Source organism: Panthera tigris, chromosome B3, assembly GCF_018350195.1.
Source record: "Panthera tigris isolate Pti1 chromosome B3, P.tigris_Pti1_mat1.1, whole genome shotgun sequence".
Lineage (NCBI taxonomy): Eukaryota > Metazoa > Chordata > Mammalia > Carnivora > Felidae > Panthera > Panthera tigris.
This window is the reverse complement of record NC_056665.1, coordinates 53,051,043-53,078,902: the sequence shown is the minus strand read 5'-3', so window position 1 is coordinate 53,078,902 and position 27,860 is coordinate 53,051,043. Positions and strand designations below refer to the sequence as shown.

Genomic DNA, 27,860 nt, shown 5'->3' with positions numbered 1-27,860 from the left:
CTTTCCAACAGGCCTTGTGTCTACTTGGTGTGTACACACAGCCTCAGGTTGGCCAGTGATGGATGGAGAGCCACTATCTAGGACTGTCTATTTCCTGATCTCTTTTTTAAATTATTGGCTAGTCTTTGATCCATTGGTTACCCTAGTCAGGACTGTAGCCTCAGGTTGGCAGATGCCACTGGATTTTTCACATTTGTCTCCAAATTAAATGAGTTCCCTCCATCAAGGAATGTGTAAGTTTTCATGACTTGCTCCACCCGGATAGATCACAGTACCGATCAAACTTACTGGGCAGAGGGGCCTGGAGGAGTAGCCTCAGGGAAAAACAGCCTAGAACCCTCCATTCTTATCTGATGTGTGGTACTTTTTAATGAATTGATACTTTTCAATTTGTTGTGTGCTTCTGAGTGATTTCTAAAACACTGGAATGGATATTTTTGATAATTTTGCTGTATACTTGTTTTCCATAGAGAGGATTTGCTTATCTCCTTTCTTCATCATGTGAGAAGTCCTGCCCTGAAATCCATTTTTATGTTACATAAAATTGTGTTTATCAAGCAGTTATCTATAAGATGCTAGATTGTTGTTTGCTAAAAAATCTGTTTCGTATTTTACAAATGTTTGGGAAATGTTGAGTTAAATAAAATTAAATAGGATTCTTTATTATAGGACTTCACAGGGTCATGAATATGCCAAGATACCTTGCACATCTCTAAGAGCAGGGCTGTGGAGTAGAGTACAAGTATGCAGCATTTTCCAATTAATTTAGCCACAGAATATCTTTTACGATGAGTATCTATTAATAAGTTAAGAAACAATGGTAAATTCTGGGACAAATGAACTGTTTAGACTTTAAGAGATGGTCATCAATGGGTACTTCTTTATATTCCCACAGATCATTGTCAGTAGTGGGGAACAAATAACCAGATGTTCTCCCAGCACCCTTTTTTCCTAATAAATCTTTCTCTGGTCCTGCTTTAATCCCTGACACTTTCAGCTTCCATTAGTTCTATCTCTGAGGCAAACCCACTTATTTTATTTAATTTTAAAAAAATTTTTTATGTTTATTTTTTTATGTTGAAAGAGAGAGACAGACAGCAAGCAGGGGAAGGGCAGAGAGAGAGGGGGAGAGAGATAATTCCAAGCAGGCTCTGCACTGCTAGCATAGAGCCCTATGTGGAACTCAAGCCCACGAACAGTGAGATCATGACCTGAGCCGAAACCAACAGTTGGATGCCTAACCAACTGAGCTACTCAGGCAGCCCCAAACCCACTTAATCTACCCTGGCAGAGAAGGTTCAGTTGGGACCTGAATGGACCTCTGAGTTCCTAGTACCTTGCTTCTTTCCTAAAATGGTTTTAATTTTCCTTATGATTATAAAATTAATGTTATCATTTTAAAAAATTCAGTAAATAGCACAAAGTATAAAGAAAAACATACAGAGTAATCATAATTTGACCATCCTAGGCAATCACCTTTAACATTTAGGTATTTATGTGTCCAGATATTTTTCTATGCTTACCCTTCCCTCCCACACACTCTTCATTTATGAAATGTAAAATGAGTGCTTACTAAGTGTCAGGCATTGTGCCAGGTGCTGGGCAAATGGCAGTGAACACTTGATCCTTGGTCTCAAGAAGCATTCAGTCTAGTGAGGGAGAAAGACACTAAGTAAATCTGGTAAATAATTTCATATTTACAAATTGTGATAAATGTGAGATTGATATGTATTTTGGCAAAGACAGACTCAAGCCACATACACATGTTTTATAACCTGTTTTCTTCACTCATATCAATCTTTCCATGACAACAAATATAGATTCTGTGCTAGAATCAAGAATAAGAAAAACATGCTCCTATTCCTGAGGGTTTGGTTCTAACAGAGGAGAGAGACATATAAATAGATCATTTCAATTCAATTTTAGTAGAGGTTGTATAAACATGGTGCAGGGAAGGCTTCATGGGGAAGGTGACTGCATGAGTTCTGTTTTAAAGGAAAAATAGAAATTTTCTAGTTAAGAGCAGAAGGATATTCTAGGCAGTCAGCATGTGCAAAAACAAAGGGGTTAAAAGTGTGGCATATTCAGGGAACTGTTGGCTGCTTGATATCGCTAAAACAAAAAACGCTAACCTGAGCCTAGTAGGAGAAAAGGCTAGAGAGGTGGGCAATGAGAAGGCTATCAAGGCCTACATCCCCCTGGTAAGGAGTTTGCATTTTATCCATCAGACTAGTCTGAACTGAGAAAAACATGATCAGATTTCTGAGATAGAAAGCTCTCTCTAAAGGGTTGGCTGAAAGGAAAGGAAATCAGTGATAGTGGGTGATTAATTAGAAGAGTTTTATAATAATCCAGGACAGAAATGGTGGCAGGGGAAATGGAGCAAATGGGGGTGAATTAACCATGTTATTAGGGGTAAATGGAGGCAATTTAGCTAGAGTGGGAAATCAGAATTATTGGGAGGGCTGACAAGGGCTTTTCAGGGAAAACAATGCCAAATGTTAAACTCAAGAGCAAAGGGATGAAGAAAGCTAAATGGAGTTTAGAAGTTGGGGTTGGGAATAGGGTACATGCCTGGGAACCTAGGGGAGAGTCTCGTACAGGTGAGATCCTTGGAGGCAAGGATATTTGTGTGTCCTTGTAACTCCCCTTTCATGTGGTTCCCAGGCTCATTCCCAGGACAGCATGACAACCTTGCAGTAAGTGAGCATGAACAACTGTTGTTTGTCTTGAATAGTGTCATCAAATGAAGGCAGAAATTTTTGGGAAAATGTTACCCGAAAGAATGATTCCCTAGAGATACATCTTGAGAAGAAGTGGGTTGAATTCTCTGTGGGTATGGGGTGGAATATAAGGCTTTTAAAGTGAAAGCTAATATTTATATATCAAATATTTCTGAAGAAATAGATGGTATCAGTTGTTTCTAGGGAAGGGAAGGGGGCAGCTGGGGGATGGGAGGGGCAAAAGATTTTGCTCAGCATAACGTTTTGTACATTTTGAGCTTTGAATGGAGGGAATTTATTTTATTTTTTATTTATTTTATTTTTTTTATATATATTTTTTTTATTTTTTAATATATGAAATTTACTGTCAAATTGGTTTCCATACAACACCCAGTGCTCATCCCAAAAGGTGCCTTCCTCAATACCCATCACCCACCCTGCCCTCCCTCCCACCCTGCCCTCCCTCCCACCCCCCATCAACCCTCAGTTTGTTCTCAGTTTTTAACAGTCTCTAATGCTTTGGCTCTCTCCCACTCTAACCTCTTTTTTTTTTTTTTTTTTTTTTCCTTCCCCTCCCCCATGGGTTTCTGTTATGTTTCTCAGGATCCACATAAGAGTGAAACCATATGGTATCTGTCTTTCTCTGTATGGCTTATTTCACTTAGCATCACACTCTCCAGTTCCATCCATGTTGCTACAAAAGGCCATATTTCGTTTTTTCTCATTGCCACGTAGTATTCCATTGTGTATATAAACCACAATTTCTTTATCCTGAATGGAGGGAATTTAATGTCTATTCAAAATAAAAGTTTTTTTAAATTTTTTTTTAACGTTTATTTATTTTTGAGACAGAGAGAGACAGAGCATGAACGGGGGCGGGGTGGGGGGCAGAGAGAGAGGGAGACACAGAATCGGAAGCAGGCTCCAGGCTCCGAGCCATCAGCCCAGAGCCTGACGTGGGGCTTGAACTCACGGACCGCGAGACCGTGACCTGAGTCGAAGTCCGACGCTTAACCGACTGAGCCACCCAGGCGCCCCCCCTTTTTTTTTTTTTTTGAATTTTTTTTTTCAAAATAAAAGTTTTTAAAAAGGAAGCTGAAGAAATGCAGAAGAAAAAATTTTATTACCCCTTCAAAAAACAAAAAACCACCACATTTATTACCCTTTCACACATCTCCATATATTTCCAGGTGAGATAGTCCTGCTTGGAAAGTTTGTGGTGGGGCTGCTGATATTCTTGTGAGGCATAAGCTAGTTTGCCCCACTGCAGTCTTAGGACCACTGTACCTCCTTAAAATGTACTGAGTCACCTCCCGGCCCTATTTTCAGCTCAATGACAGCCACCTTCCTCCCTGACTAAAAGGAGAGACAGAGGAAATCCAGTTCTAGAGGGTTTAATTTAATAGGTTCGGTCCCTGTCATTCTGAGTGAAATTACCTGGGACAGAGGTAGAGATAGGAAAAGGAGAAAGAGCCCATATTTACAGAAAAAATGGACAGTCTAAAATTACATGTTTAAAAGAGAACATCCATACCCCTTTCATTTCATGGCAGGACTTGGAGCCAGGGTCTCAGAGTAGGAAGCCACAGGCGACCTCTTCACTGTGAATGCCATGAAAGTATGGGGAACATGCTCCAAGCTCAAAGTCTGTATTTAGGGCTGCAATTTCAGTTCTACCTCTAGGGTTGTGTGACTTTGGCCAAGTGGCTTCCACAGCCTAAGTATCAGTATCCTTTTCTGTAATATTAGGTGATTGGATGTGTGGATGACATCCAAAGTTTCTTCCAATTCCCACATCATATAATTCTAAATCTTAAGTCCTGCTATATACTTCTACAGCTTTTCCTAACAGGAATTTCACTTCCAGGCTTTTGATGTTTGTTTCTCACCTCTGTTGTAAATTTTTAGCTTTGCAAGGTGGAACCTAGAGAAGGAATGGTAGGAATTGGTGGGGATTCAATGATCTTTGTGCCTGGGTCACACACTGGATAGAAAGCTCTGGAAGTTGCTCCAGCAACTTTTCCTTCAGAATCCGGTCAGTAGGAGATAATTTTGTCTTTTTATCAAATTTTCTCTTTTCTAAGGATTCTTCTGTCTTCTTCTCTTACAACCATTCATCCTACCCCTAAACTCGTTTGCTGTTCATTGGCCTACACTCCTATATCAATTGATGCGACTGAATAATAAATATAATAATTACTTCAGAAATAATTGAGTACCTACCGTGTACTAGGGAGTTTTCAAAATTTTTTATCTTAGGACCTCTTAACATGCTTGAAAGTTGTCAAGGACCTCCAAAAGCTTTTGTTTATATGGGTTATATCTATAGATATTTACTAAATTAAAAGGTAAAACAAAATTTTAAGCTATTAGTTTTAGCAAAAAATGGACCCATTATATGTTAAAAACATTTTTTTAAGAATGACAAACATCTATATATTCAAAACAACAACAACAACAAAAATTAGTGACAGGAGTGGCACTGTTTCACAATTTTGCAAATCTCTTTACTGTCAGGCTTAACATAAAACAGCTGGATTCTCATGCCGGGTTCTTTATTTAATCTGTTGTTTCAGGGTTTGTATTCATTTCCTGGGGCTGTTCTAATAAATTACCACAAATCCAGTTGCTCAAAACAACAGAAATGTAATTCTTTTACAGTTCTGGAGCCAGAAATTCAACATCAGTTTCACTGGACCGAAATTAAGGTGTGGGCAGGGAAGTGCTCCCTCTGGAGGCTCTAGAGGAAAATTCTCTCCTTGCCTCTGGCAGATGCTGGTGGTTGCTAGCATTCCTTAATTTATGGCTGCTTCTTTCCAATCTCTTCCCCTATCTTTGCTTCAACTGCTCTTTTGTATGTGCTGGAATTATAATCTCCCTGTGCTTCTCTCTGATAAGACATTTGTGAAGGCATTTAGGCCTCACTGGGATAATCCAGGGTAATCTCTTTATCTCAAGATCTTTAACCTAATCATGCCTGCACATGTTTCACTATATAACATTTACCAGTTCTGAGGATTAGGATGTGGATGTATTCTTGGGAGCGACTGTCAGCCTACAACAGGTTGTTATTTTGTTTGATGTTTATGAAGAAAATCTGGTCTCACACAAATATGCGGCTTGGGGAAAAAAGAGTATTAAATTTGTTTTTTAATTTTAATTTTATTTTAGACAGAGTACATGAGAGGGGGAGAGAAACAAAAGGGGGGAGAGAGAGAGAGAGGGAGAGAGAGGGAGGGAGGGGGAGGGAGAGAGAGAGAGAGAGAGAGAGAGAGAGAGAGAGAGAGAGACACTCTCAAGTAGGCTCCACGCTCAGTGTAGAGCCCAACACAGGGCTTGATCCTACAACTCTGGCATTGTGACCTGAGCCGAAATCAAGAGCCAGATGCTCAACCGACTGAGCCACCCACGTGCCCCAAAAGAGAGTTTTTTAATAGCCTTTTCAAATAATTGTGGATATTATTCTTTAGCACAACACCAAAACTCAACAAGAAGTAGTTTCTTAAAGGTTTGTTACAATTGTGGAATTTGAAAACATATCAGTGAACTTTTCTCACTGGGCTACATTAAAATCATTGGGATATATGCACTTTAAATGGGTTCATAATTTTATAACATCACGCATTGATCATTTGGAAGATATTGGTTGAGTTAAACAGATCTTCCAAATCTTAACACATTTAATTATACATGATCAAAAAATAACATTCATTAATATCACCACCAATCTTATCAGAACAGTTCTTGCATATTGGGAAATTAACAAACTCCTGGTACAGAAACACAGTTTTCAAAATTCTAATTTTCAGGTGAAAGCTTGAATTTTATCAGTGGCAAAAAATTCCGTTATTTTCTTTGAACTTACAGACTTGCTGTTCATTTGCAAGAAAACCATTGTTTGTCAGTACATGAGGAAAAGTGGCTGGTTCAGCTTTCGAGTCAAATAAGTGCGCAAGTGCTTTTCCTTGAGAAACTGTGGCTGTGCATCAGAACTGTTTTATGTGCACTTCTAATTTTGTCACACACAATACACACACACACACACACACACACACATATTTTAGAGAGAGAGAGAGAGGATGCAAGTGAGTGAGGGGCAGAGAGGGAAGGAGAGAGAGAATTGGGACTCACCCGAGGCTCCTGTTTTTACCCGAAGCGGGGCTGGAGCTCACGAGAAGTGGAGCATGAGCTCACCCAAATGTCACATACAATATTTAAAAGAAATGTACTGAAAGGTTGAGCTTTAATAAAATTAAGAACTCTTATTGCTTCATTAAAGATAGTCTGAGGTAAACTGGCTGCCCCTCGTCCCCCATTGTGAGCATGTGGTGGTGAAGAGGACAATTTGGAGCCTCTGCCTTGATTTGCACCAAGGCGCCAGCAGTTTTGCCCAGTACTATTTTTATACTATTAGTGCAAATATCAGCACAGTTGTTCCAGGATAAACTATGAGATTTTAAAAATGAGTCAATGCTCTATTTTAGCACCACTTCTGTTTGCTGCTAAGCATTCATATAAAAGATCTTCAAATGTTAGTTGGTGCTGACACTGGATATATACACGCAAAGCAGTAAGTCTAGCTACATCTATAATTCTATCATTTTTGCCCATCTGAAAGGCACTGCCATTCTGCAGGTGAGATGTTACCTCAGTCTTGATGTCTGCAGCTCAAGTTCTAATTTGGTGAGCTACTGCATTTTTGCAAAGTAGCTTGGCCATGATTTCTTTGACTGATTTTTCACCTAGCAGGCATTTCCTCAGTAATGTACAGGCTTTCTTAGTTTCTCAGTTACTACATGCACCTTTTCAGCCAATGCAATACGATAATTTAACCTGTAAGATGCGTCAGGGGGTTTTTCATTTCTGGTTTGAAAAGTGGTAACAAAAACTCCTGGGCTTTTAAAGAGCCTACCATGTTTGAAATATTCAATTTTGCCTTTTCTTTTCTTATTTACAGTTTCACCCAGATTCTTCCCTTTACCTGAGTCAGAGAATGCTTTGATATTGATGTCAGTATCATCTTTTTCAGCATCTTTAGATGTGGGAAGGTTGAAAAAGCAAGTCTTCTAATCTCCCTTTTGTAAGCCAATGAGAGAACCTAAAGTAAAAAAAGGGTATAAACAAAATTTTAATTTAGAATATTAAATTTTCAAAGAATAAGTTTTAAATAAAATTTAAACATTTAGAGTATTTTTCAATAAATTAAAAACTATTGCAAAAAAAGTCTCCAAAATGAACTTTTTTTTTTTTTTTTTTTTTTTTGAGATAGAGAGCAGGGAGGAGGGGCAGAGGGAGAGAATCTTAATTAGGCGCCCCACTCAGAGCAGAGCCTGACATGGGGTTTCAACCCACTACCCTGGGATCATGACCTGAGCCAAAAATCAAGAGTCTGGTGCTCAACCAACTGAGCCACCTAGGCTCCCTGACAAAATAAACTTTTTTTGTGTGTTTCCACATAGGTACAAGGACAATTTAGGGTTTTCAAAAAGCCATTTATAGGACGATTGATGAGGTTACAGAAATTAAGTATAAAGGACGATAGCTTGTAAGAACACACTGGATGCTCTAAGGACAAACTGAGTTAATCTCTGAAAACGCACATATTTATACCCTACACCTTAGAAGATTCTAGAAAACAGAGGAGTACTCAAGCACACATTTCACCAGTCAACAGAGCTTTTAAGTCAACTATCCTCTTAAAAACTTCTCTGTATACTCCTTAGAGGATGAGAGCTAAAACATAAAACAACTTTTAAATAATATTGGGCATATAGTTTGACTTCGTGGATCTCTTGTAAGGGGGTCAGAGACCCTCAGAAGACACCAGAGCACATTTTGAGAACCACCGTACTAGATTGTGCTCTAGGTAGAAACTGGGGTAACGTCAATAGCTAAAATACCCGCTCCATGCGGAGATATTTATGTAGTAAGAACCGTGATGAGTTGTCAAATGAAAATGAACGGAAGGTTGTGACAGGGTAGGGCAGGAACACTCATCCTTGTCTGTCCGGCCAGGGGAGGCCGCTCCAGGAGAGAGACCTTCCAGCTGGGACTGCGGAGTTGGACTCGGTCGGAGGCGGGGGTGGCCGCGCGACCACTTGCCCTCCCTGGCTGTCTCCCCACATCCGCGGTGAAGAGGGGTGAAAGGGAAGCGGCAGTGACCGCGAGACCCCGGCGGAAGCAATGCTTAGGACAGTGGCCCGTCATTCGACACCACCAGCACTGTCAGGGCCGGGGCCCGCGCCGTCCCGCCGCTCGGGCTGCGGTGCAGGGAGGTGGGCCTACTGCCCGCGGTCCCGCAGAGGGGGAGCGCAGGCCGAATGGGGGAAAGGAATGTGCACCTCCCGACGCGGTCTCGCGCGGCGGGGAGGCAGCTAAAGGGAAAAGGGAGACCTTGCAGGATGAAGCTTGAGGGGGACCAGCCCCAGCGGCTACCTCAAGAGGACCCAGGGGTGAGACCCCGGGGTTGCCATCGAAACCGGACCATCCGGTCCTTCAATTCCTCCCCTGGACGTCACCCTCCTCGCGCAAGTTGGGAGAGCCGCTTCTCCCAGCGGACTGTCGCGCCCTCTGGCGGCCTCAGTCGGGAACGACACTGTACTTGTCCATTCTGGACGCGAATAAAGATTTCTTTTTCAAACAAACAGGAAGTGTCTACGGAGGCCGGGCCGGAGGCTGGGCAGGGGCCGGGCATGAAGCCGGGCGGCAACCAGATCGCGGCTGGTGGCGGCGGCGGCGGCGATGAGCGACATAGTGGAGAAGACGCTGACGGCGCTGCCGGGACTCTTCTTGCAGAACCAGTCGGTTGGCGGGCCAGCGGGAGTCAAGGCGTCCTTCTCCTCGCGGCTGGGCAACCTCGTCCGCGGCATCACCGCGCTAACCTCCAAGCACGTACGTACTTGCCGGGCCGGGAGGTCGGGGGAGCCGGGGGAGGCCCCGGCACTGGGAGGCCCTAGTCGGGCGGGAGCCCTCAGGGCTGGCCCTCCGGCCGGGCTTATGGACTGCTGGGTCAGTCCGTCCCTGCGTCTGTCTAGAAGCGTGGTTTTCCTTCCGGGACTGACAGCGGGGAGGCCGAGTTTCCACAGTGGATCCTCACACTGAGTCATTATTACCTGGAGCAGATCTCTTTAATCTTTGAGACTCCATGTGTTTCCCGAACGTTGAAGTGGAAAAGTACCAATACGTATTTCATAGGTTGTTTCGAGAATTAAATGAGACATCAAGCGAGTGAAAATACCAAGTACGATGGAAGTGTCAACATTATTTACCTTCTACAAAGTTTCTTTACAGGTTCTTTCCTCCAGTTATTTCAACTGCTGGACGTCACACTCCGGAACAGCCCCTGCCATCTGAACCGGTCGTTGAATATTTTTGGGGAGCTTGAGGTTCTTAGATTAGACCTACGGGGTGGGCAGAGAAAAAGCATAATTCTCTCTCAGTGTCAAATTTATTGTCTCAGCCTCAGTTGGGCTTTGAAAATGAGCAGTTATAATAGAAGGTATTAAGTTTCCACAGACTTTTGGTAGTCGAACGGATTGTGTTAGATACGGATTGCAAGTTTCAAGGAATTTATATATTTAAAAAAAGATTGTGTATTATGCCGTAATTTGTTCAAAAGATATTTGTGGGAGAGGTTATGTGTTAGACATTGAGGAAAAAGAGTAAAACAGATTTTCTTTTCCCCAAGGAATTGATCATTCATTTGGGGCTTAAGATAAATAGAAATAAGGGGTGCCTGGGTGGCCCAGTTGGTTAAGCATCAGACAGCCTGGAGCCTGCTTGGGATTCTCTCTCTCCCTCTCTCTCTGCCCCTCCCTCACTCTTGCGCACGCTTGTGTGCTTGCGCGTGCGTGCTCTATCTCTCTCAAAATAAATTTAAAAAATTAAAAAAAAGACAAGTATAAGCAATATACAATGACGTATAAGTGCTGGGGGAGAGGAAATGACGAAGACAGAAAGATTTTATTCAAAGCGCTCTGAGGATTTAAAACATTCTGTTTAAACCGAACTAGATGATACTCTACTGGATGCTGTATTTCTGCTTCACATTCAGAAATCATTATTTATGGACTTATTATTGTTTTAACATGTTGTCTTTTACTAATTTCTGTGAGATTCTGAGTGAAATCTAAAAAAATATTTTTGGTCTTTTAAAAAATATTTTATTTTTTAAAGTTTATTTATTTATTTTGAAAGAGAGAGAGCACATGAGTGGGAGAGGGGAGAGAGAGAGAGGGAGAAAGAGAATCCCAAACAGGCTCTGTGCTTTGCACGGAGCCTGACGTGGGGCTCGATTTCATGAACTAACCGAGATCATGACCTGAGGCAAAATCAAGAGTTGGACGCTTAACCAGCTGAGCCACCCAAGCACCCCTATTTTTGGTCTTAAATTGCAGTTTGAAACTGTTCATAAGCACTAAGGGCAAACTGAGTTAATCTCAAGCTTAAGTTAATCTCTTAATGTGGCAGTACTTCACTAGTAGTTCTTGATTAACCACCTAATGGATATCTACTAATTCATTGTGTGATTTAAAGTTAGTGGTATATTAGCCAAAAATGGGGCTGATACTCAAGTGTGCTAAGGAGATGAAATACAGTGCAGACAGTAGAAATGATCACATTGGTGCATTTATTGTGTGTGTGAGAGATAGAGATGGGAAGTGAGGGAAAGGATGTGAGGAATAAGGAGAAAAGAATAGGGAAGGATATTTTAGGGGAAAAAAACCGATTTCTGTTTCTGCATTCTTGCCCTATTTCTCGATTCTATGAAGACTGACTTTTATTTACTAAGATTATTTATTTATTTATTTATTTATTTATTTATTTATTTTAAACTTTTTTTTTTTCTTATTTTAGACAGAGAGTGAGTGAGCAGGGGAAGGGGGTAGAGGGAGAGAGAGAGCATCTTAAGCAGGCTCCAAGCTCAGCATGGAGCCTGACATGGGGCTTGATCCCATGACCCTGAGACCATGACCTGAGCTGAAATCAAGAGTTGGACACTCAACTGACTGAGTCACCCAGGTGCCCCAAGATTTTTAATTTTTAAGTTATCTCTACACTCAGCGTGGGGCTCGAACTCAGAACTCCAAGATCAAGAGTCGCATGCTCCACTGACTGAGCCACCCAGGCACCCCAAGACTTTTTACTTTTAAAGGGAAGGCGTGAGAACCTTATCCTGGACCAGTACATGAACATTTTCTTTTATTCTTTCTCTCTAACTTTAATTCAAACCAAACCAAACTTTTTTTGCTAAACTGTCCTTAAGGAGACAGTAATTAAGTGAAGGAAAGAGAGATGGTGGATTATTCTTTCTAGGAATGATTCCAAGGTTTGGAGAAATGCCTGTAGGCAAATTTTAAGCACATGTAATTGTACTTTAACATAATGTTTATTTTTTATTGCAAGTATTATAAATTATATTTTTCCTTTAAAAAAATATTGTTACAGTTTAAAAAGCCAGTTATTCATGCATTTAAATACTTTCACTTTTTCAGGAGGAAGAGAAACTAATCCAGCAGGAACTGAGTAATCTGAAAGCAACTGTTTCTGCTCCTACTACAACACTGGTAAGTTTGCATAGTCGGTACCAGCACATTTTATATTTGAAACCTGGTCCACTGTGGACCCTTATCGTGGCATCTCATTGGTAAGTTGCTAAAATGTAATTTATCATAGTCACAATCGGTTATGGGATGGTAGCAAGTCAGACATTAGCTTGAACTTTTTATTATTGACTGTCTGTACCTGAGTAAGACTTGCTTGACGGATGCCAGTTCAATGCCGACATGATGGTAATTACATAAATGTGGCAATACTCATGGACCCCAGTACTGATCTTAATGTGTTAATGTTGTACACTGAGAAAAGGTTACCATATATCATTTAAAGTAATATTTTCAGTCCTTAGTTGGTATATTATAGATCTCTTATTTTACTATTATACATCTTGGAATATAGGTGAACAAAGTAGAAAAATGGCTTTCTTGCTATGAAACAGTATATTGCATGACAGCTAAATCAGATTCCAGTCTTTTTTAAAACTTCAGTTCCATATGCTTTGATTTTTCAAACAGCATTCATTCAGCAGCTAGTAATGAGTAGCCCCTATATTCAGGTCTCTGTCCCTACATAGATTAAGACCTAATAGGTTTTTTTTTGTTTTGTTTTGTTTTCTTTTAATTTTCATGCAGTTTCATATAATGAGATTTTTTCCAGGTAACATTATTCAGCAAATATTTAGTGAGTGCTTTCTGTGTGTAAGTCACTGTGGGAGTATCCTTCTCTTCTAATAAAAATATTGTGGTGATATTTTGCATGAACACATGATCACGTACATGAATAACACTTTAAAGTCTAAGAGAATGTATGTATTTCCTTTTATGATCATGGTAATATGTGGACAAATGAAACTCAAAGCACATTAATCTGATGTATTTATGTGTGTAAATGTATATATGTGGGTGTATAGATCTTTATGTGTGTATATGTAAGAAGTCATTGTGATTTTTATTCATGATACTTGTTAGTAAACGTTAAGCAGGAACGGTTTCTCTCCTTTTACTTAGTTTGATTTCCATTTTCTGTAATTGGCACACCTGGTATGCACAAAAATAAGATAAATAGGTAGAAGTTAGGGAGCCAGACTTTTGAAGGAAGACTTTATAATAATTATGGCCGTCCAGCTCTGGGCATGTTTTGTAGTCTGTCTCTGAGATGCTCTGTGTAGAGAAATTGTGAAAAAAAAAAAAAAATTCTTTATTGAGGAATGGATTTTCTTCTCCAAAACTAAGAGAATAATAAGGTATGCAATACAATTTTAATTAAATAGAGCTCATGATGACCTTTGAAAGACTGTGAAATAAAATGTTACAAAACCAGGGATGATACTTATGGATTAGATGAACACTTCCGCTCCTAATTGATGTGGAAGCCTTTGAAAGGAACTTACAGTATCTTTTAAGCTTATTTTTTCAGTGTTTAGTAGTCTTAATACACTAATAAATTTGACTTTTATTACTTAAACACAAGTGACCTGAATTAAATCTTATTCTCCAAGGATTTTCCCATGGTTTCTTTTAAAACTCTTCATTAAAAATAAAATAAAATAAAATAAAATAAAATAAAAAAATAAAGCTCTTCATATTTAAATATATAAATACGATATTCATATATAAAATATGAATGAAATATTGAATATTAATGTCCTTACCTTAAAATATGTTACTGTTTTCTAAGTATTTTGTGATTTAATAACCTTGTAATATACCAACCCTAATAAGATAAATGGGTATTTACCTAATAAGATTTTTAGTTATTAAAATAGTCTGTGAGCTTATTTTGAAACACATTTTATTTCTATTTTTTATTTATGATTAAAATTTGCTATAAATATTGAGAATGCAAAAATTATTAGATTATAAAACACATTTATAGAATCTCCTAAAACAGCTTTTTAGCTTGTGTTGTAAATATTGAAAGACCCAGTTAAAAAATTAAATAATTAGAAATGCTATACCATTAATGATACCATACCCTTCAGTTCCTAATTGAGAATTGTTTAGAAAGAATGCCTTTACGGGTGCCTGGGTGACTCAGTCGATTGAGCGGCTGACTTCAGCTCAGGTCATGATCTCATGGTCCATGGGTTCGAGCCCCACATCAGACTCTGCTGACAGCTGGGAATCTGGAGCCTGCTTCGGATTCTGTGTCTCCCTCTCTGTGCTTACCCTGCTTGCTCGCTCTCTCTCTCTCTCTCTCTCTCTCCCTCTCTCAAAAAGTAAACAAACATTAAAAAAAGAAGAAGAAAACAATGCCTATAAAACAAACTGTTGCATATTATGTACAGCAAAATAATTCTGAAAAAAGTTAGGTGCAATTTGGTTTTCAAATATGAAAATTATTTTCTTTACAAATTATTACCAACTTATGGGAATTTTATGGATGTCTTCATTTGACAAAGTGTATTAAAATGATGTGCTCTGTTCTAGAAGCCAAGTCATATTACTATGGGTGAAATTTTGTCTGAGGACCAGGTGTCTCGCATTGTAACTAAATTTTTCACAGGTACACCTAGAATTAGAAATAGATACAGTTGATTTATTTTTTGATGTTGCCACTAACAAAATGTTGAAATAATTTTACTAAAATCAGTACTGTTGGTAAGCTAAGTTTTGGAGCAACTTCTATTTATAAAGTTTGACTTCAGGTTATTAATTTATTATATATGTGTATGTTATTTCTTCAGTGCTAGGATTAAAGGATTCCTCTGTGAAATGGTTGCAACATAATGAAAAAAACCCAAAACATTCTATTTGTTTATGCAGTTACTGGATATTTGCTTTTCAGAGAATGATGAAGGAGTGTATGGTGAGACTTATATATTGTGAAATGCTTGGATATGATGCTTCCTTTGGCTACATACATGCGATCAAGTTGGCACAACAAGGAAACCTTTTAGAAAAAAGAGTAGGTATGTATGTGTTTAAGATTTTAATACTAAATGTTCTTAAAGTACCAGCTACTATGTAAAATGAGTAATGGCAGGTATATAGTGTGTTTTTAGAACATTGCCTTGTAATTTCCAAAACTTTAAAAGGGAACACTTCAAAAACTTAAAGCCTATAAGTGAAATCAGTCTTACTGATTCTATCCTGTTTTTGTGATAGATGAGCATCTATACTTGTCAAAGTTCATTAAACTGTACACTTAAAATGGGCGAATTTTCTTCAGTGTAAATTATACCTCCACAAAGCTGATTTTAAAGTCTAACATCATCAGTTTAATGATCAGAAATGTTTCTTTATAGAATAAAAACTGAAATTGACTTGAATAATTTAAAATATCCTGTTCTCAGTTTCACAAATGTTAGCTGTGAGGATTAGAGGTATCTTTTAAAAATGTTTGTCTCCTTAATCAACCTTTAGGGCTCTTAGGAAATATCCTTTAAATCTTTTATTCATGTAGGTTCAGCTGTGTATCAAAATCCAAGAAGGAAGCACTTTAGAGTCATATAGGAGTATAACATGTTCTGTCTTCAAAGGAGTTGATGGTGTCATGTTGTCAAGGACCAGCATTCTTCACAAATATCTGTGCTGTCAGATAATGGGATAGGAAAGGGAGATAGTTTGCTAAAGATTCTGAGACTAGCTGTACCCATTATTCTACTTACTGAAACTCACTTCACTCTTCTAGATTTATTGTATTCTTCCCTCCAAGGGAATGTCCTCTGTTGTCTCTCCCTTCTCATATTCGAAATCAAGTTTTAACTCTTCTTTTATCACTCTGGTGGCTTTTACCATCATCTTTGGGTGGTATCTTTTCATATATTAATGTCTTAGCTCTTGAACTAATTCTAAGATCCCCAAGGACAGGGAAATTTTGAAAACAATAGTCAATATTAGGTGGTTGGTGCTGTAATTTTGTACGACTGTTGCTATATTGTGCTTCTTAGACTGGCATACCATTTTTTTCATTTTCAATTTAATTTTATTATTAAAAATATATAAAGTTCAAAAGTTAAGACCTTATAAAAAGGTATAATCAAACAAGTCTCACTTTTAATTTCTAGTCTCTCTTACCCAGTTTGCTCCTTACTGCCATAAGTAACCATTTTCATTAGTTTGTAATTAATCTTTCCATTGTTTCTTCTTGCAAAACAAGCAAATGCATGGGAACACACTCATAAACTCTCTCTTACACAAATGATAACATGCTGTATAGATTATTATACACCTTGTTTTGACATCTTCATACTCTTACACAGTTGCATAGTTTTCATTGGATGGATGGATAGGCCATCATTTTTTTCAATCAGGTCCCTATTGGTGGACATGTGGGTTATTATTTTTTTTTCTCTTGTAAATAATGTTGCAGTGAATAACCTTGTACCTGTGTTATTCATAGTTCCGGAGGCTTATTTTAATAGAGACCTCAGAGTCATTTTTATTGAGATTCATGATCTTAGGGAAATATTTTATTGCCAAGTAGAGGAACTTATTCCTGCAGGTATCAGACATTTTTCATGTGTGCTAGTGAGTATAAGTTTTTTTTAAGATATCATTTAAACCTTCTGTATGTCTTCATTGTGTTATTATTGCCTTTTCAACTCTCCTGAGACTTCTAAGGTTAGCTTTGGTGCTTTCTCTGATGGAGATGCCTTCTTCTTTTTATTTACTTACTATTTTTAAATTTTTTTAATGTTTCTTTTTGAGAGAGAGGGAGAGAGAGAGAGAGAGAGAGAGAGACAGAACGTGAGTGGGGGAGGGGCAGAGAGCGAGGGAGACATAGAATCCAAAGCAGACTCCAGACTCTGAGCTGTCAGCACAGAGCCTGATGCAGGACTCAAACCCACAGACTACGAGATCATGACCTGAGCCGAAGTCAGATGCTTTAGCTGATTGAGCCACCCAGGTGCCCCTATTATTATTTTTTTAAGGTTTGTTTGTTTGTTTGTTTATTTATTTTATTTACTTTTAAATTTTATTTTATTTTTTAATTTACATCCAAGTTAGTTAGCATATAGTGCAACAATGGTTTCAGGAGTAGATTCTTTAATGCCCCTTACCCATTTAGCTCATCCCCCCTCCCACAACCCCACCAGTAACCCTCTGTTTGTTCTCCATAAGAGTCTCTTATGTTTTGTCCCCCTCCCTGTTTTTATATTATTTTTGCTTCCCTTCCCTTCTGTTCATCTGTTTTGTATCTTAAAGTCCTCATATGAGTGAAGTCATATGATATTTGTCTTTCTCTGACTAATTTCACTTAGCATAATACCCTCTAGTTCCATCCACGTAGTTGTGAAATGTTTACTTATTTTTGAGGGAAAGAGAAAGGGAGGGGCAGAGAGAGAGAGGGAGAGAATCCTAAGCAGGCTCCACGCTGTCAGTGCAGAGCCTGACTCTGAGCTCGGACTCACAAACCATGAGAACATGACCTGAGCCAGAATCAAATGTCGGATGCTTAACTGAGAGAACCACTCAGGTGCCCCCACCTTATTATTTTTATATGTTGTTGAATATATAAATTTCAGCACCCATTAAGTTAGGCATTATGTTGGGTGCTTTATCTTATGAGATAGGTGAAAACTGAAGCTCAGAAAGGTTAAGTCACTTGTCCAAGGTCATATAGCTAGTAGATAGTGGAGCCAGAATGTAAACCCCAAGTTTCTATGAATCAAAGCCTGTATTCTTACCCTATATGTCACTCTTTCATATCAAGCATGCTCCATAATCTAGTCATTATTCTTTGCTTTCTGGAACCTTTTCATTTTTTGAGTTCACTGAATATTTTTTTCCCTGTTTCCTGACTGTCACAATAGTTAGGATATTCTTTGTAACAGAGTTAAGGTTTCCTTGATATGGTCTTTGAAATTATTCATCTTCTTCTACCTTGATATTGGTGACTTGGGTGTGGGTGATACCTTAGCTGATCACGAGTTTTCAGCAATCAGATAAGAAGTTTTTTCTTTAAATGCTTTCTAGGGTTTTCTCCTTTCTTGCCCCTGCTTAGTTGTTTTTTCTCTCTTGCCCTGCTCCTCTGACCTTTAGTGAAGATGTTGCTGTGGGTCATACCCTTTCTTCTTGGTTGTGAGAATAGGTAATTTCTTACAGTTTCCCATGATTCCCAGTAGACACAGACATGATGGGGACAGTTAGCATTAGAATCCCTAATGAAAGAGCCGAAAGAATTGAGAAGAATGAAACACAGTGAGGATAGGTGTCAGGGAATAGGGCCTCAGGATAGACCATGGAGAGACAGGACAGCATAGGGATTAAAACATGAACTAACTCCTGGCTGGGTTTGAGTGCTGGCTTCACCATGTAATAGCTATAGACTGTGGTCATTTACCCTTTTTCGTCCTTATTATTCTTTTTGGGATAATTATACCTACTTCATACAGTTGTGAGGATTGAATGAGGTAAGGCTTGTAATATACTGATCCACAGTAACTGTCTAACAAATGTTCTCAATCTGAAGAGTGACAAGAAAATGACATGGAGTAGCTAGATTCCATATACATGGCATTTGCCATAGTATTAATGTATTTCTTCAACCCTAAGATGTACTTTTTTATGTTTTAATATTATTGAAATAAAAATGCTTATTTAAATCAAGTACACGTATTGTGGTAGATAGTGTTTCTTTCCTCAACAACTGTTATTCCTTCAATAGTGTATCTCCAAATGAGAAAATAGATATTGTGTATGGCTTAATATGTGATTTACATCATACAGGTTGGTATTAGGTAGCTCATTCAATAATAAGAAATAGCCAGTAACTCACTAGTAACTATAGTAACTATTTTTATATAGTTATCTTTGGCTGTAAGATAGAAAATGTAATGTTTTAATTGATTGTGTAGAGATATGCACAGAAGATAGAAGGCATATATTTCTAATGTCATTTATAAGACTTTAAGTTGGTACATGTAGCATCTTTTCCATTTTGGTGACAATCCTGTGAAATACAGAATTCTGAAAGATTTCAAGATAAAGAACATCTGAAATCTTCCTGAAGTTTTTGAACTTCATATTTTCCAATCTGTTTTTATAGTTACCTGTAGTTGTTATCTTTGACACTTAAATTTTGGAATATATTATTGCTTTGTTTAACTTTTCCTGGGAAAAGTCATTTTAGGCAGGTAATAATGAGACTTTTCCCCTCAAATTTTATAGGTTATTTGGCTGTTTCTTTATTTCTACATGAAAGTCATGAGCTGTTGCTTCTCCTTGTGAATACAGTTGTAAAGGTACTGTACTATATGTTGGTTAGTATGAAGTCTTAAGTTAGTCCTGCGGGCTTCTGACATTTCACCTCTATCATATTGAGTTAGATATTTTTGGAAGAAGCCAGGCTTACAGAATGGGCTTAGGAAGATCTTTTAGATCCGTTTCTGAGTTTGTAAAATGAAGTTAATAATAGAACTTAGCCAAGTTGTAAGGGTTAAATGGAACACTATGTTAAAGTAGGAAGTAGTTGCTCCTGCCGCTCGCTCTTATTATTGTTTCATTTAAAAGCAGATCTCCAGGGGCACCTGGGTGGCTCAGTGGATTAAGCATCTGACTCTTGATCTCAACTCAGGTCTTGATCTCAGGATTGTGAGTTGAAGCCCTGTGTTGGGCTCCACACTAGGCGTGGCGCCTAGTTAAAAAAAAAGCAAGAGAGCAATCATGCAGCTCTGCAGACCTTTAGTCAGATCCACTTTTCTGACTGTCTTTTTCTTCAGGATCTCTTCTAAAAGGGTATAGATATAAACTGAATAATTGAGGTCTTTCAAATTCTAAAAGTCATTTTTAAGGAGAATAGAGTATAATTGGGTAACTGAAATTTATAGATAATAAAAATACAGTGTAATCCACACAGTGTTTTTTCCTGTTAAACTTTGGATCAAAATTAGTAATGAAGCGTAATCAAACTGTTGAGCTCTTCCATGTTTTTCTGGATGTATGACTCTGTGTATGTGAATGTGTATAGGGTACTTTCTGAATTTTAAGTTACATACTCTTTTAAGGTTACTAGTAGCTTAAATTTTTCAGGATTTTCCAAAATAAATTTATGTTTCCAAAATAAAGCTGTTCGAATGATTTATAAACTTTGTGCATGTAGAAGTATGTAAACACACACATTGTATACAATCTAGAATTACTTCCTTTTAAACATCTACTCAATTAACAAGAAAAAAATTCAAAGATTGGTTTTGTTATTAGTTTAGAAAAGTTTTAAACGCTGTAGTAAAGGAGACTACTATGGGTCAGTGTCAGAACAGAAATACAGTTTCCTTTTGGATCAGTTGCTTTTTGGCTATATGTATCTTAATTGACTCTATTAAGGGAAATGAAACAGTAGGATATTCCTACACAATATGAGGTAAACCTGAATGTACAAATTGATTATAGAGTTAGTAGAAAACCATAAAGTATGTAGGGCCATTGCAGTATTGAACTCAACCTAGTTTCAAAATGTGCACTGAATATTTGTTTGCTCACTGATTATGTCAGGACTTGCAGAGCACTAACCTGGTAGAAGTATGCATGGCACTTACTGTCGTCAGCCAGATATTCCCTCGAGAAATGATTCCAGCTGTTCTCCCATTAATTGAAGATAAACTTCAACATTCTAAGTAAGTAAATTCTTTTTGGGTATGTGTCTATACTATATATTTCAAAATAAAAATTTATACTAAAAAACTTATTGTAACTTTAACTTAATGCTGCCAGGGTAGAGGATAGACTTAGACTGCCTGATACAATGCAGAAATCTCTGATAGCATTGTCCCTTATTTTATGTGGTTTTGAGACAATGTTAGGCAGCTTTCTAAAGTTAAGCCAAGAGGCAGTGAGGTTTGGTGTCAGGAATCTGTGGCTTTCCTCCCAGTTCTACCACTAACCAGTAGTGGTCCTGTTTTTCCTTTGACTATGTGGGATTGGTTGAAACATGTTAGTTTTCACAAAGTTGTTTTGAGGATAAAGTGGAATAATGGAAAAAAATTGGCAGTGAGTGGTTCAAGTGCTGTGAATGCAGGGCTTCAGTGTACGGGGGATGCTTTGATGGCAAAACTGTAACACTCAGATTCTGTTTTATAGCAAAATATATCCAAATAAACCTTAACTTGTAGTATTTTGCTAATCTTACCTTGTAAGATTCCTTAACTCTTTCCTTATCAGCTTGAATTTTTTTTTCCTTCAAAGATTTTATTTTAATTCAAGCTAGTTAACATATAGTGTAGTATTGGTTTCAGAAGTAGAACTCAGTGATTAATCACTTATGTGTAACACCTGGTGCTCATCACAAGTGCCCTCCTTAGTACCTGTTACCCATTTAATGCCCAGCACCCTTTAGCCCATCTCCCTACCCACCTTCCTTCCAGCATCCCTCAGTTTGAGCTTGACTTACCTTTTCACTAATTATTTTGTTTTATTGTGTTATTTTGGGTTTTTTTTTTGTTTGTTTTTGACAAGCCCCTTAACTTTATAACCTTTAGAACTAGGAACAGTTTGCAATCATTTTCTTTTTTCTTTTCTTTTTTCTTTCTTTTCTTTTCTTTTCTTTTCTTTTCTTTTCTTTTCTTTTCTTTTCTTTTGTTTTCTTCTTTCTTCTATTTCTGTTTTTTTTGTATTACAATATTTTAGTTATATTCTTTTTTTTTTTAATTAAAATTTTTTTAGTGTTTATTTTTGAGAGGGTGGGGTGGAGCTGAGAGAGAGGGAGACAGAATCCAAAGCAGTCTCTGCACTGTCAGCACAAAGCCTGACATGGGGCTCAAACCCATGAACCGTGAGATCATGACCTGTGCCAAAGTTGGATGCTCAACCAACTGAGCTACCCAGGTACCCCAATATACATACATTCTTAATAAAAATATTTTGTTGTTCATAACAACATTTCTTTATTTTATATGTTTTTTTAAGCTAGTATTTTTAGTGTTCTAAGATTAAAAAATGTTGTCTTATGGTTTGTATTCTTTAAGAAATTTTGGACCATGAAACTTCTGGCTAAAATGATAGCTTTTACTAAGAATTATGGAATAACTTCATAAGTTTTTCATACTTGTTTTAATGCTTTGTTTATGTCAAATCTGTCTTCAGAACAAATGATGGATGTAAACGATTAATTACTGGAAATAAAATACTAGTTTTTCTTAGATAATTACAGGTTGATCTGATGATAGCAGAGCATTATTTTTGTGTAATTTTTCCATACCCACACTGTTTTGTGATAATGGTACTTACTGATCCTTTGTTTGAAATCCTTCTGAGAACTGAATTTTTTCCTTATTGCTTCCCATGTGCTCTAATTTCAAATATTGGTATCTCCTGTCTTCTACCAGTTAGACTTTTTGAAATTCTGCTTCTGTAGTTATGCCCATAACTAACTCCATGCAGAAAAATATGGGTCAGAGCTATAGGTATGCTAGTGGATGTCACAAAGAAGATGTGGCTTGCACTTGACTTTTGAGTTTCACCGTGCCAGACCTAGAGCCCCAATCTAGGTCTCTTGATGTCTTTTGTTAGTACCACCACATAGGGCCAGGCCTAGGGATTCCTGAGCCTGTTAAGTATTTGTATTCTTTTATCTCACCTCATTTACCTACTCTCTCAGAACTGATATTGGTTAACACTCAATAGCAATATATTGAGATATAGTTTACAGTCACCATAGTATTAATACTACTGGCAAATCTGTTGTTAACCTACTTTTTCTTTCCATACCAAAATAATTTTCCATCATGGCATAGTTTGCCTAGGAAAGTAGTGAGTTGCTTGTTAATGGAATTTAGCAGAAGCTGGAGGACATTTTTTAGGAATCTTATAAAAGATACTTTTTTTTTTTTTTTTAAGTTTATTTATTTATTTTGAGAAAGCCAGAGAGAACACAAGTCAGGGAGGGGCAGAGAGAGAGGGAGACAGAGTCCCAAGCAGTCTCTGTATTGTCAGCATGGAGCCTGATGCGGGGCTCAAATTCACAAAACCATATCATGACCTGAGCCAAAACCAAGAGTCGGATGCTTAACCGACTAAGCCACCCAGGCGTCCCATAGAAAGTATTTTTGATTGGAACACAGAAGATTGCATTGAGTAATCTCAGTTTGGAGATTCTGTGATTTTAGGTAACAGAAATATATACTAAGGAACCCTAATAGTAAATACTTTAGTTTTGTGACATTTGCTGCTGTTATGAACACTGCCAGCATAGCCTGCCTGCAAATATATTTAGAAATAGGCGTGAGTGAGAATTAACAAGGAAATGTACTAACTTGGAAATTACATTATGAACATAAGATAGTGACTTGTTATTTTGCTTCTTGTGTGCTAGACATTATCTGTTAAAAATTAAGTGTAAGGGACACCTGGGTGGCTCAGTCGGTTGAGAGCCCGACTTCGGCTCAGGTCATGATCTCACAGTTTGTGGGTTCAAGCCCCGCATAGGGCCCTGTGCTGACAGCTCGGAGCCTGGAGCCTGCTTCGGATTCTGTGTCTACCTCTCTCTCTCTCTGCCCCTCCCCTGCTCATGCTCTGTCTCTCTCTCTCTCTCTCTCAAAAATAAATAAACATGAAAAAAATTAAAAAAAAAAATTAAGTGTAAGACTAGCATATACTTTCCTCTTTGTTGTAATGACATTTCTGAAACGTGAGCTGGAAAAGGGGAGGAGTGACATTTTTAATGTGAGTCTTCCTATTGCCCTGGCTCCCTAAAGTATTTCAAGTATGCTTGCCCATGGTACAAAAGAAGAAATCTTTAAAGGTATAATGTTAATGAGATTTTATTAATTTTTAAATAAAATAATAAATATTAATAAAATAATAAAATAAAATAATGTTATAATAAAATATAATACATATTAATTTATTGATATCAACATTGATAAATATACTGTATAATATTACTAGCCAGAGTTACTTCTTACAGATTTGAACTGTTGATTCTTTTCCCAATTTCTAGAGAGATGGCTTTCAAAAATGGAATTAGGGAATTAAGGAATTTATTTATCTTTCTTGTTTGTTCTGGTTTCAAAACTAATATGTGCTTGTTACCAAAAATTCTGTACCTAAAGAAATATATAATATGAGCAGTTAAAATCTTTTGAGGTCTTACCTCCGAGAGATAACTACTTTTTATAGTTTGATGGATTGGAATATAGAAATTAACAATAAGTGTGTAATTCTTTCTTTCTTTTTGTTTTAAGGTAATAGCTGATATTGTGAAATCATCTTGTGTACAATATTTTCAAACTAAATGCCTGTGGATTCAGACAGTTTGTTTAGATTTTATTTTTTCTCTTTAGGGAGATTATACGAAGAAAAGCTGTTCTGGCATTATATAAATTCCATCTCATTGCTCCTAATCAAGTACAGCATATCCATATTAAGTTTCGGAAAGCACTTTGTGACAGAGATGTTGGCGTCATGGCTGCTTCTTTGCACATATACTTTAGGATGATTAAGGTAAGTTGGAAATTTCAGGAAGTACTGAGTAATTGCCATTAGAAAAATGTAATTATGGAATAAAAAGAACTCACATTTTTCAGTAAAATTCTTAATGAACATGTCAAGTTTTTATTATTGACTTTTTAATAGTAATTTTTATAAGTTGTTGATAGCATGAGTTGTAGGCACATTACAGAATTAGTCTTTTTTTTAAATGCCTAAGTTTTTTGTGTTACTAAAGATGCATGGAAAAATGGTAGCTATGGAAGGTGATTGAAATTTGCAGATTTGTGGTTTTTAAAAAAAATTTTTTTTAATTAGTTTTCTTTATTTTTGAGAGGCAGAGTGAGACAGAGCACGCGTGAGGGAGGGGCAGAGAGAGAGGAAGACACAGAATTGGAGGCAGGCTCCAGGCTCTGAGCAGTCAGCATAGAGCCCGATGTGGGGCCTGAACTCATGAACCGTGAGATCATGACTTGAGCCGAAGTCGGACGCTCAACCGACTGAGCCACCCAGGCGCCCCCAGATTTGTGGTTTTTTAAGCGGTGACTTTTATACGACTTCATAAAATGCATAAGAGCTTATTGAAATGAGGAGAGCTGGTGGAGGGTGTGTAAACTATAGATTATGGTGCTGACTCCTTAAATTGATACTGTGTCAGATGAAGAAGGAAGGTTGAATGGTATGGTAACATTTTCTAAATGGTGATATGAGTTTATACTAATTCAGCCCCAGTGCATTGCCTGAAACCCTTTGTATTCCATGTGAGATATTCCATGATGAGTACTGTAAAACAAAATGGAATATGTCACTGAATTAAATTTACAGTTACAGAACTGAAAGTTGTGTTCATTTTTATTCATTATGCTCCAAAATAGATTTGGTATAAATAGATACTTGATATTAAATCTTGTTTTTCCTCTAACGTTTACTAAACTTTGAAAGAGCTATTATTTCCCTTCCAAAAATGTGTCGTTGATAGTGAAATAAAAATTACGATGAGGAATCTAATGTTTATTCTGAGGAATATGTATTTAAATTCCCCAGTCCAAGAGATTAGTCAGATAGATAATCAAAACACACTCATTCGGAACACAGGTATGTTTAAATACAATAGGGTTAATTAATTTTTAAAAGGCAGATGCACTGATTTTGGGAGGTTTGAGTAGACTTGACTGTGCCCTGTGCTCTTCCACCCAGAACACATTTATTTATTATTGTTATATTTAATGTTTGTTTATTTATTTGAGAGAGACAGAGAAAGTGCATGTGGGAGAGGGGCAGAGAGAGAGAGAGGGAGAGAAAGAATCCCTCTGCACTGACAGTGCAGCGTGACACAGGACTCGATCTCACAAACCATGAGATCATGACCTGAACCAAAATCAGGAGTCCCACACTTAACCAACGGCGCCACCCAGGCACCCCTATTTTTGGTCTTAAATTGCAGTTTGAAACTGTTCATAAGCACTAAGGGCAAACTGAGTTAATCTCAAACTTAAATTAATCTCTTAATGTGGCAGTACTTCACTAGTAGTTCTTGATTAACCACCTAATGGACATCTGCTAATTCAATGTGTGACTTAAAGATAGTGTTATATTAGCCAAAAATGGGGTCAATGTTCAAGGGTGCTAAGGAGATGAAATACAGTGGAGACAGTATAAATGATCACATTGATGTATTTATTGTGTGTATGAGAGAGAGAGAGAGAGAGAGAGAGATGGGAAGTGAGGGAAAGGATGTGAGAAATAAGGAGAATAGAATAGGAAAGAATATAGCTTAAGGGAAAAAAACTGATTTCTGTTTTTGCCTTCTTACCCTATTTCTCTATATTATGAAGACTTTTAAAAAACTATTTTATTTATTAATTTATTAAGACTTTTATCTATTTTTAAAAAAAGATATATATTTTTTCTTTTAGAGAGAGAGAGAGTGAGTGAGCAGGGAAGAGGGGCAGAGGGAGAGAGAGAGAATCCCCAGCAGGCTCCATCCCCAGCAGTCCATCCCCAGGCTGACATGGGGCTTGATCCCACGACCCTGAGATCATGACCTGAGCTGAAATCAAGAGTTGGATGCTTAACTGACTGAGCCACCCAGGCGCCCTTTTTTTCACTTTTTGATTTAATTGCTGGTATTGGCTAACAAAAGTTCAATATAAGATATAATTATAAGAACTTATGAAATGTGATTAAGACTGTGTGGAGACAAGTAGTGAATGGTGGAAGCCTTTTGGGGGATGATTCAGCTTTGGATCAGGTAGTCAGAGTAGTTTCATCATGGAAGACATTAAACACATTAGAGTATGGTTTTATTTTTATTAAAAAAATTTTTTTAATGTTTTTATTTATTTTGAGAGAGAGAGACTGAGCGCGAGCTGGGGCGGGGCAGAGAGAGTGGGAGACACAGAATCCAAAGCAGGTCCCAGGCTCTGAGCTGTCAGCACATAGCCAGACGTGGGACTTGAACTCGTGAACCACGAGATCATGACCTGAGCTGAAGTTGGATGCTTAACCATTGAGCCACCCAGGTGCCCCTAGAGTACTGTTTTATTAAATGTGAACATGCAGCTTCTAAGTTAACATGCCCTAAGTTAGATTTTGTATGGCATTTAAACCAGGTCTATTTTATATTTGATAAGAGATTATTATTAATAGAAAGTTTTTTGTTTTGTTTTTTGGGTATAGGAGAATTCATCTGGATATAAAGACTTGACGGGGAGTTTTGTAACAATTTTGAAGCAAGTAGTTGGAGGAAAGCTCCCAGTAGATTTCAATTACCATAGTGTACCAGCACCATGGTTACAAATCCAGCTCTTGAGAATACTAGGACTTCTAGGAAAAGACGATCAAAGGTAAACTATTCTAAGCAAACTTGATACCCTGATAGCCTGTCACCTAGAAGTTTCATAAGTCAGATTCTCCCAATGTTTAATTGGCTTAATAATGATAAATAAATCACTGTAAGAAGTATATAATAGGTTTCTGGGATAATCCTGGCTCTCTGCTTATCTAATCCTGCTCATAGGGAAAGGTACCTCTGAAGCTCCATATCTTTCCTGAAGCCTTCTTAAACATTCTAGTTCAGGGATTTGGAAACTTTCTTTATTGTAAAGGGCCAGATAATAAATATTTGATGCTTTGTGGGCTGTATGTTGTCTGTTGAAGCCCGCTGTTGTATAACTTAAAAGCAATCATAGATAATACGTAATGAATGAGC

The 27,860-nt window shown here is 37.6% G+C and overlaps 1 protein-coding gene across 5 annotated transcripts in view; it reads left to right on the top strand.

The window, feature by feature from the left end:
* Window positions 1-9,392: 9,392 nt before the first annotated feature.
* AP4E1 (adaptor related protein complex 4 subunit epsilon 1) overlaps window positions 9,393-27,860 on the top strand; it is a 62,557-nt gene continuing 44,089 nt past the window's right edge. For 3 of the 5 annotated variants that reach the window (XM_042988870.1, XM_042988873.1, XM_007081847.3), the window contains exons 1-7: window positions 9,393-9,614; window positions 12,218-12,289; window positions 15,069-15,192; window positions 19,397-19,470; window positions 20,720-20,841; window positions 24,505-24,664; window positions 27,329-27,495. In XM_042988870.1, coding sequence (XP_042844804.1) covers window positions 9,465-9,614; window positions 12,218-12,289; window positions 15,069-15,192; window positions 19,397-19,470; window positions 20,720-20,841; window positions 24,505-24,664; window positions 27,329-27,495 — 869 coding nt within the window. In that variant the 5' untranslated portion in view covers window positions 9,393-9,464. Of the gene's footprint in view, window positions 9,615-9,649; window positions 9,964-12,217; window positions 12,290-15,068; window positions 15,193-19,396; window positions 19,471-20,719; window positions 20,842-24,504; window positions 24,665-27,328; window positions 27,496-27,860 lie in introns of those variants that run through there. The other 2 variants (XM_042988871.1, XM_042988872.1) reach the window with 2 other exon arrangements.